This window comes from Littorina saxatilis, linkage group LG2, assembly GCF_037325665.1.
Source record: "Littorina saxatilis isolate snail1 linkage group LG2, US_GU_Lsax_2.0, whole genome shotgun sequence".
Taxonomy (NCBI): domain Eukaryota; kingdom Metazoa; phylum Mollusca; class Gastropoda; order Littorinimorpha; family Littorinidae; genus Littorina; species Littorina saxatilis.
Window position 1 is genome coordinate 46,535,430 of NC_090246.1, and position 11,478 is coordinate 46,546,907.

General features: G+C 42.0%; 1 protein-coding gene across 1 annotated transcript in view; it reads right to left on the reverse strand.

Moving 5' to 3' along the window:
• Positions 1–874: 874 nt before the first annotated feature.
• LOC138959078 (innexin unc-9-like) overlaps positions 875–11,478 on the reverse strand; it is a 13,352-nt gene continuing 2,748 nt past the window's right edge. Inside the window, exon 2 of the mRNA XM_070330428.1 lies at positions 875–11,478. This exon is cut by the window's right edge and continues 217 nt beyond it. Within this exon, the coding sequence (XP_070186529.1) occupies positions 10,652–11,478 (827 nt within the window). The 3' untranslated portion in view covers positions 875–10,651.

Here is an 11,478-nt window from a genome sequence, read left to right on the forward strand (position 1 = left end):
CACACAACATGAAATGCTATTGCAGACTAACCAAACTGCACTTAATATCTCAAGATTCAATGATCTGTGTTCAAGTCATTGTACGTTACTGTGTTTGCATTTATGTCATATCCAGATAAGGTAGACAGACTACAAATACATCGGTCTGTGGATGAATCATTATCAAGTTCTGACATCAGGAAGCTTTTATAGGATTGTGTTCCAATATTTGCACAAATCAGTCATAGAACTTTGATACATGAACTGACGAAATGACAGTTTGTAAGTGAAAGTAGACAAATTTAAGTTCTTGATGTCGTTCACGTTGAGACTTTGTCAGAAATATTTTCTTCCTTAAGTTTCTTTTGATCTCGTTACTTCTCTTTTCTCTGTTTTTTGTTTGTTTGTTTTTGGAATTTGAAATAAGATCTGATCAGCAGCTGAAAACATTAGTTTCCACAGAAATGTGTGGATTTAAAACAGAGAAACATACATAACAGGGTTCGGACTGAGTTCAGTCGTATTTGCAGGACACGGTGCTTAAGTGGTGAAGACAGAACCCCGAATAAACGTTTTCCCAGACGTTTTCACGGCGAAGTTGTACAAATTTGTCAAGAATGTTACTTTTTGCTAAGCGTTGTGGTGCCCCTTTTATTATCGTGCCAAGATGTTTGAAGTCATATCTATGACTTGAGAGAAAAATAATAAAGGTCTTCAGACACACACACACATACACAAACACGCACACACACATATATATATATATATATACACAGGCACACACACACACACACACACACACACACACACACACACACACACACACACACACACACACACACACACACACACACACAACGGAATTGAAATGTTTCCACACAGTCAGCTATGTCAATCATGTTCAAACCTTTTTATAGTCAAAATTATCCTTTATATACATAATTATTGAAAAAGAAGAATACAGGAAGTTTTCACACAAGTCGAGCTGTGAAAGAGACTCCTATCTTGTACTGCAAACAACAGAACATCATCGTACACAAGACATTGGCCACTGCTTTTAAATTCATGTAGAAAAAAGCTGCAGGGGATACCAGTCTCACAGGCAAAGAGAAGAAAAAATAACTGAAGTAGGTATTCTATAATTGCTCGTCACACACTCAAAAGAAATACACAAAGGTTCGGCATGTTTCTCTAAATCTATTTTAAACAAAACTTAACAGTTCTGACATATGATTTGAACAAAAATGATGAAAGAAGGAGTAAATACTCAATTTATACAAATAAGAACGACACTGTTTAGACTCATGATCAGAACGAAATAGGAAAAAAATACAAACAAACGTGTTGAATACACAGTCTACCCACATGATCTACGTTGCAATCATTTGCAACAGTTCATAACACTATGAAGACATGGGAATTAAAACAGGGCTTTTGCCCCATTGTTTTTATCACAGGTGGCCTTGTATAATGGGCATTGCACAATGCACGATTAATTGCACTACCCCCCGTGGTTGTATATAAGGTGACACACCAGTCTCTCTGCACTGATTGAACGTTTTTTCTTAACTTAAAACCAACACTTAGCTTTTCACAACTCTCTGGTTCTTTTCTTGACGGCCAAACTCTGCTCTGCTTAGGCGCATGCCCAACCCTCTTTGCGCTTGTTTGTAGTTGTTGTTGTAGTTATTCTTTTGAAATTGTGCATACATGGGTGGAAAAGAGACATGCGCAGCTGACGAAAGCAGTGTTACTATCCTTCCCGGTCAATTGGTTCGAGGGAGATTCTTGTGACAGTGAACAGTAGCTCAGCAAAACTGAATTTTGTCAATGAAGTGTGTGCGTGTGTGTATGTGTGTCTGTCTGTGTCTGTGTCACAAGAATACATTATGTATATTAGAAATTATCCGCAGAATCAGAAACGCAGACTGCAAAGCACGGTCACATTTCACAGTGTAAGTTCACTTTTAGTGAAACAAAGAACAACTTTGACAATTCCAGACGTTTAATTACCTGGGTAGTTTACATTACTTGGAAGTTGGTGGTCTGGTCTACGTAGCGACGGTCTGCACATGCGCAGACTTTGAATGACGTTAGACCGCCAGGAAAGACAACTCAGTTCCAAAACGTGTTTTGACTGTTGACGTTATAATTCACCATTGTTACCTTCTTTCATGGCTGCCTGAGAAATATGACGAGACGTCCGAAAAGGTCTGCTTCGGTGTACAAACGATGAAAAATGTCAAATAATTTTACATTTCATATTCACTTTTGCTGAATTTTTTGGGTCGAATCTCGAATTTATTTATTTATTTATTATTCATTTATTTATTTATATATTCATTTTATTTTATTTGTATTGCTTTATTCATTTATTTACTTTATTTTTACAAACCCAACCTCGAACTTACCGCATATGATCCCTGTTGTGCTGGTCATACATTTGATTGTCCTGCAACTTCCTGATGCTCAAGGCAACACAAAACACCACCCACTCTAACTAGACACGAGGATGGTGGAAACAATCGAAGAAACTAGAGAAGACACATGAAAAAAAATTCAATGAACTCTTGTCAAATGCAAGTAAGAAACTGCACCCTGCATAGAACGACGTGCAAAATGTTCCTGTGTGGAATAAATGGAGGAAACAAGGCACTTGAAGACTGGCATGATGGATTCACACGGTTGAGACTTATCCTGCCTGGCAGTGATATCGTCTTACACTGCCAATCTATCACCAACAATTGCTTCCTTCTACTGCTTTAATTTCTTTTTCTTGCCCTCTGTTTTGAAGCGGTCCTTCTTCTATATTCTTCTTTTCTTTTCTTTCAGTCTTGTCTTCTGTCTAACCATGCGATTTACTTCGTAATGCCGTGTGGGTGATAGCCGGCACAACCGTGAACATTTTCATGAAGACACAAAAACACAAAAAAACAAATAAAACATGTACCACAGTGATAGTTGATAATTGTAGCAGACATGACGTCATTGCGTCATGACGTCAGGTCATGTGATAATCTGGCAGTGAACAGTAGCTCAGCAAAACAGAATTCAGTTGTCAATGAAGAACGGAGAAAGAAGACGTAAACAGCTTATTTCAGATATAAGTTAGTCAAAGACATCACATCACTTCCCATCACATGGTCATAATAATGTATCCATATCACACTTTCACCCATCACATGATCTCAGCAAACAGTTCTCCCGCACAGACAATCAAATACACGTACGCTGCTAAACATGTCCATATAAATTAAAACACTCTTTGGACTGACCGTGTTTAACAATATTTTACACGTCACAAAACCGTACAAATGCGTCAAGGTTTTTACTCACTTGGCACGAGTAACAAAATCACACTGGAGTAATTTCCGTACATCTTGCAACAATGAAATATGCATGAGATCACAATGATAACCTTCTGAAAGTAAAACACAGAACTCACGCATCCTTGGCAACAGAGCCTATAACTTAAGGGACTCGCAGGCACACGGGCAAAGAACAAACACAACCCTTAAACTGTCCGATGATAAATTTCTTCTCATGAAGGCGATCATACCTCAGATCTCTTCCGGATTTTACATAGGCTAAGAGCACACATACACTTGAAAACATACCGAAAATTATGATTCTGGCAGCTTCCTGCGCAGACTAGGAATGTTTTGTCATTGAATTAATTTTGCACGTTCACTTATAAAATAAATTCAGCAACAATTTACTTTTCTGCAAAGAAAACAGTCAGACTGTTAATTTCTGGTATGTTAATAAGTGGAAGGATGCTCAGATTACATGTAAATGCCAGGACAGATCTGTGGTGGTTTACATAAAAGTTTATGCGAGACAGATAGTATTTTAACAGTTGACAAGTCGCTATTGATATTTTTAAGTGGGTGTAGTATGTCCAAAAAAAGAAACCCACAACAAAACTTTAATTTGAAAGTGTGCTACTTCCGGTCACTTTTCCCAGCTATTTATTATTCACGGGGAAGAAAAATGATATAAAAAAAGAGGCAGTCCTGCTGCAACTAGAATCCTTGTAGAATTTGTGACTTGACCTCGTTAATTGCTTTCTTTGTTTGAACAGTTTCATGTGCTGTGTTACGAGCCAAGTAAAGGGGGCATGGATCATAAGGTCTTCACTTTGGAAACATTTCTTATCTGAAAGGAGATATTTCCCTACATTTGTAACCAAACAAGTGATGTTTCTTTCCATCTGCTCTCTGTCTCTGTCAGTCACAGACACAGACACAGACCCATACCCACACCCACACACATGCGCGCACGCACACACACAATCACGCACACACACTGAGCTGTAATTGGTCTACTGACAGGAACGATTTCTGTCGTACTGTTACCAAATCCTTGTACAAGAGATAAAAAGAACCCGCAGACACTTTGCCTTTAAGTGTCAATTGAGACATATCACGTGCAATCAATCTGACCTAAAGCTGACATCACCATCTTTATTTTCTATATCTAAGTTTTGTTGTGACAAGAACAGCTTGCAAGAGAATCTGGCCTGGAAATAAAACAGGTAAATAACGGGATTAAAACGTTAAAAAAAGAGCGTGTTGTAGGGCAGGGCAGCGCTGACGTAGCCAACCATGCATTCCGTCCCTGACATTTATTCTGACTTTGAGGCAGCACCATTTTAACGCAACACACTTCAACACAGCACACTACATTCTCCACGGATGCATCATCGTCTACGTTCGTCTTAGCTCTCCCAGCGCACGCCAGTCAGACCCAGGTAATACGTTCTACAGGCTGTGGGAATGAAACGGAATACCTGCATGTCTTACACCCGTTCCGCCTCTCTTTATTTCCCTTCCCTTCTCTACTTCCATTTACATGATTGCTGTTTCTTCTTCTCCTTCTTTTTCTCCGTCTTCTTCTTTTACTTGGTCTCTGATCGTTTGGGTATGTGGCTAATCGTCAGTTCTAACCGACTGGCTACTGTTTAACTCAATACCAGAGTTCTGGCAATAAATAAGGGTGTTATAATGTTCAACCAGCCCCCTCTCTCTTTTGAGTCTGTCAAACCGTGAAAACACACTCACACACACACACACACACACACACACACACACACACACACACACACACACACACACACACACACACACACACACACATAGTTTGTGCCGACTTAGTTTGAAATTGCAAAGGAACCGTTTAAAATAGACTATTCAAAGGATTTATACTTTCGCAAAATATAAGTTCAGCCGCGAAAACATTGCGAATAAGGATGAACTAGGCTCGCACAAGAAGCCTTACAATCTTGCTCCTCTAGCCTGGACAGAACAAGAAGAGACTAGGAGAGAATACAAAAAACAACGCTGCTCTGTCTTGTCTTGTCGACTTGGCACCGTGTACTTTGCCAGGTGAAAACAAAGCACACCCTTCCCTCCCCCTCCTCCTCCCCCCACCCTACCCATTCTCATTGCTGACGTGTACGCCCTACACCTTGCGGTTCACCTGCCGAAAGGAGGCGGAAGTAAAAATAGCTCGCTTCTTCGCTAGCGTGGGAGAGCAGCGTCAGGTAGGCAGGTATAGACCTAGCACCTATACACACGGCACCAGGTGAGGCTCCGAGACTCAGGCTGTGTGCGTACATAATCGCTTATTTCCTACTTTAGTCGCAAAGTCTAGCACCTCGCGGGGCCCTGGCTTGAGGGGTTTGGGGGGCAACGTGCGTGCTTTTTGCTGGTCTGCGCCCTCAATGGCTCTGATTGACCCCCGTGTGTGTTGCCTGGCTCATAACAACACCGCACTCTGCGTAAAACGATGGTATGCTATTTTAACTAATTGAGGCCTTTTGAACCGCATACATTTGAGATCGAAGAAGGTCACAGCTTGTGCAAACATAGGATTCTGAAATCTAAATTCTTTTTTTTAACTGAAATTACTTACAGTGACCAAAGCTGTGGTTCATTTATACTTTTTTGTGCCAATTGTTACTGACAAAAACAACAAACAAACCACACACCATGCAGCTGGGGATTTGGAATTTACGGAAAATCGTACGTTTACATAAACATCTCATGTCTTCTCGTGGTTGAACAGGCTTCCTTTAACCATGTTTCTTTGCATTTTCAAATGCTGATTCTTCTCTTCGGCTAATCACAATCACAGCCATTCAATTTAGACAAAGAAACAAACATCAACAAACTGACAGTTACCCATGGAGCAACAGACACGGTTTTATGATTCTCTGTGACGATAGTAATCCGTCACAGACTGTCTCACTGATTTAAAGTGAATACTGGGCACACTGCAATAATTCAATGATTCCAGCATCAGTAACAACTCGCAGCATATTATCAACAACAACAAAATCAACTCCCACCTCCCTACCGTAATATCTTTCATTTACTAACGGACGTAAAAACTGACAATTCGCTCAATCATCGATGTTGACAAAAGGCACATACATCGCAGATAATGATTACAACGATTCTACAGAATCAATTTGCGCTGTTCATTGTCATATGGATCTTCCTGCAGTTAATAATTGTCTTTATTGACATGTGGCAAATCTGTATATTCGTTCTGTGAAGTATGCTCATCGCCATGACAATTGATTTCTTTGAATGAATTAAAAGTCAAGTTTTCTTCCTGTTCAAATCGAAACTGTAGGCTAAAGAGTCCACTCGACAATATGGTGCACCTCTTTTGTTAAAACATCCCTGTACGCAATGCTGCAAATTAAGGGCCAGTTACACAAGACTAAGTGTACACAATCTTCGGACAAATGTTTTTCACACAATCGTCCCCGGTCCCATAAAAATGTGCGCAGACTATTCAGAAGTATAGACGTCCAGAGTGTGCGAATTGGCCAAGCCCTGCATACCCTTGTAACGTGGTTTATCAAACTAAATTAGATTGTAAGTCGTCTGCTACCGTAACAATGCTGGATCGCATACACGCATTTAAACGAAGAAAAAGAAATGTTGTCAAAGAACCAAAGTTGTCATTCATCTTACGACGCAAGTAGGGGAAGGGAGGGCAAGTCGACCCCTCTAACGAATGCAGCTTATACCTCTCGTCTTTTTAAAAAAAATATTGTTTTTGTTGTAAAACCTGGTGTGTTATCTTTCGTGTAAGCGTTGTGTGGAATATGAACGATCCAACTGGCACGGTTTTTAAATAAAATATAAAAGAAAAAAATCCTGAAGCATGGACGACTTGCCCTCCATGGAGGGGCGGGTAATTCGTCCAGGTGGAAAAGGTTGTTCATATTACCCAATAGCATCACCTCGACATATGAAATTGACTGAAGCAACTTTTCTGTGTCAGTTTTGTTAATCGGAAGTGAGAATGACGTCATAATGAGTCGGCCTACGTCAGAAGTCGATCGACGTCTTGGCTATGCAGGGAGGGTGAGTATTTGAAGGGATAGATGTTCAAACATCTATACTTATAAGTTGCTCTGGTTCACAGCGAAGCAAATGGGAAAATATATTTACAAATTGGACTTGTAATTGATTTGTGTCGCCCATTTCAGGTTGCGTGAACGTGAAATAGTTTAATAGGCCTACTACTAGGGGGGGACGAATTACCCGATCATGGTACTCACTGAACATTGCTATTTACCATTGTTCCAGGGATAGCCTGAGATCTATAACTTTCGACTAGTTGTTATGAAAGCCAAAGCTTTTTTGCAGATCTGGTGCATTTTACGAATCAGCGGCTCCCATGCACTGACTGTGGTTTTTTTTCGTGCAACAATTTTAGAGTGGAAACCATCAAAATTGACAAAGACTTACCGCATTGCTGGGCCCGTTTTTTCGACATTTTTTTTCTTCAACTGATTCAGGTTTAGTTGGGTAACTCTGGCTTATGAAATCGATGATAATCACCCCTGCAGTGTCATGTTCTCAAAATCGAGGGGGGACGACATACCCGAGGGGGTCGACTTGCCCTCCCTTCCCCTACAAACAAAAGTAAAAACAGACACCTTTCGAGCTTTAGAGTCTTCGTGGCAAACATACCTATTATTTTCAAGTTTTCTTGATTGACATTATGTATACATTAAATGAAGAAATGGACACATGAATCAATGAAAGAACACAAACACTGCTTGGAAGACGGCACGGATACAAAGTGTGAACATACACATTTGATTCAGAACAACAAAAGCAGTAGATATAAATAAGAAAAAAATGCGAGAAACATAGCTCAAGAACTAATGCCCACCTGAAACCAGTTTTAGTGCTTTAAATAGTTAGGGGTAGAAAGAGTGAGATAACATGGCTTGGACATCGATGTAAATGAAAAACGCAGAAACAATAAAAAAAAAAAGGTGAATAGGTGAGCCAGTGGTGCATATTTGTATTCTTTGATAAATTTCTCTCTCTGATCGACACCTTCCCAATTCTCCATGGTTTAGCGAAGGAAAGGCTGTGATTGTTTTAACGGAATGTTTTCACAGAGATCGGAAATTGATCGTCACCATAATTCCTTCCACTGTCTGGACAAGTCTTTGCTCCTTTCAACAGAAACCATGTTGTCCACGATGTTGCCCAGCGAGTGGGAGTGCGGTGCCTTCCTGGACGAAATCATGCAAGAACACAGCGACTGCTGTGAAAACACGTCATATTTCCAGACCCTTCAAGCGGAAAAGTGAAGTCCAATTCCAGCATAACCTAACACGAAATTCTTGACCCACAAAACGTAGCGACTGTTCTCAAAACGTGTCATGTTACCTCACCATTCAATTCCAAAAACACCATACCGAACATTAGTTGAGGAATTCTTGCTTGGTCTAAATAGCACGCGCGTGGGTTTCGAAGCTGTGGTTCTTAATGCACGCAATCAGCTGATTAATCACTGGTAAATATGTGTTGACCTAATGTTGCAAATGTGATAACGTTAGGGAAACACTTGCACAAACGACTACTCAATAAACCATTGACTTGTGAACGCTCCATAGGCAGGGCAAGACGTTAGACGTTTTACTCCCTCAGAAGGATCATTACTACGACACAGACCGCATGCGAACAATGGGGGGGGGGGGGGGGGGGGGGGGGCATGTTCTTCGCGTTCGTAAGATGGACGATCTTGTCTCCGCGATGAAGGTGGAATTGCGCCGCAGGTCCTGCCGTAAAGCTTCTGGCTACGGGATGTGGTCAGGCCAGGTTCTCTTTTTGAGCGCAGAAGCAGATGTTTTGTTGTCTGGTTGCCAGTCCCGCAGGTGAACGGTTAGGGGGCATCTCACAGTAGCTTCATCAACCCAGGCCTTGCTGGTAAATGCTTGTTGCTGTTACAGCTGGACCTTCCCCAGGTTACTAGCTCACATTCCAAGGGAAAAGGATGCAAACATGTTATAAAAATAAATCCGTCCGTCCGCCTTTCTGTCAGTCAACGATGTGTGTCAACCAAGCTTCTGCTAAAGCCAGCCAAGCGTAATGCTGATGGACGTCAGAGAAGATATCCCATGACTTGATGAGATTCTTGAACTGACCCACAGAATCCAATAAGCGTGAAACATCTTATACATTTAAATTCCCTGACTTACTCAGATTTTTGAACTACTACTGATCCACAGAATCCAACAAGCGTACTATCTATATAGCATCTTTTACAGACATCTTGTAATTTTAAATTCCCTGACTTGCTAAGATTTTTGAACCACCACCGATCTACAGGATCCACCATGCATTCTAGACCATTTTGATCACACATCTTATGCTCACGACACATGCAACACAACATGCATGGACTTTACACAGACCAGTCTTGAAGAAAACCTCAACGTCGTGATATACTTCGTGTACACAAACTAGCGTTTGCAATTCAATAACGTACCCGAATTTGGTCTTCCATGACAAAATTCAAACCGTTGATCTACAACGTCCATATCACCTAAAAACAGCTCAACATTCGTTTTACGACAAGAACACGTCACACGGCAGTACGTATCACTCTTTGTTTTAACACAGCTGCTTAAATTCTCAATGCTTTCGAGTATCTGACAGCCGGCGCCCAACAAATCCTTCCAAACGTTTTCTGTTCAATAACAAAACTCCTGGCTTCAAATGTGTTATGCACTGTGCGTCACAATTTGATTTGTAAGGTTCAAGATCAAAGTCTTCGTTGGTAGAACACAAATGAGTTGTAATCATCTTAGATTTAAGACGATTTGCATAATAGCGTATTCACCACACGGTTCAAACTTTGCCTCCAAATAAATAAGATTAGATCACTGCTGCGTCGACACAACCGACACACACTGGCAGCTTCGTGAATTATTTGAATTCACCAACTACACACGCTGTTCTTGCAAAATACCCCGTTCTTCTGTGATTTTGTTTTTTCTGTACCCGCCTTGCCGCGTAGGGACCATTTGGCAAGCACCAGATTATCTATGAAGCAGGGTATGAAGAATGCGTGTTGTGCTTTCTACACTCTCTCGTCTTTTCTACATGGTTAGTTCTAGGAATCAAGATTGCATAAAGAGCAGTAGAAACTGTCACCCGCGTTGTAAGGTATGGGTAATTCCGTTAGATTTGATTGCAGTCTAACATATTACCTATCTCTGTTACTTTGAAATGGAACATACACTCACACACGAAACTGTTTCTCAGCAAATAATGCAATTAAAAAACACACACACACATTTACAAAAAAAGATATGATCTGTATGATAGTCGCCTCCCAAGCTGTGTTATACATCCTCGCCGTCGGATTCGTGACCGTTCGTGGGCATAGCGGTGTTCCTAATCTGTATGGACTTTTTACTCCGGTAGATGTCCCACAGCCCCGAGACGATCTCGGCCACCACGATGTCACTGGAGTTCTTGCCGACAAGGCGCAGCGTGAACACACCGTCGTGCCGGAGGTACTCCATCACGAAGCGCGTGGCCAGCTTCTTGTCCGGGCCCGTGCCCAGGCGGTCCATGATCTTGAGGAACTTCCTGACGTAGTGGATGCGTGAGGTGGGGAACACCATGTGCCACAGCCACGACGCGAAGGACGAGCAAGTCAAGAGCGCCACGAAGACCAGCCAGAACCACATGAAGATGTAGATCTTCTCGTTGAAGAGGTTGATGGGCAGCACGCACTGCACGCTGTAGCGGTGGTTGTTGGTCATCTGACGGATCTCAAAGTCGCACATGGTGACCCTGGGGAAGCGGCGTGAGGCTGTCCACTCCGTACCCGTGGCCAGGTCCTCCAGCACCTGGAAGCCGTACAGGTTGTAGTCCGTCGACAGGAAGGCGTTCAGCATGAACAGCTGCCCGATGGAGTTGGAGATGTACAGCAACTTCATCAGGAAGTACACAGACAGCAGGTAGTTGCCGTAGCGACGCCCGCATAGAACCGACAGCTTGGCCGACAGGATGTGCCGTAATTTGACGCAGCACCTGTGTCGCGACTCGCGCTGGTTGTCCAGGCAACGGTCGATGTGGCGCACGACGTACTTGATGGTGCGCATGCGGATCTCGGGGCTCTCGTACTGGGCGTCGCTGGCCAGGGACACGATCCTGTCCACGT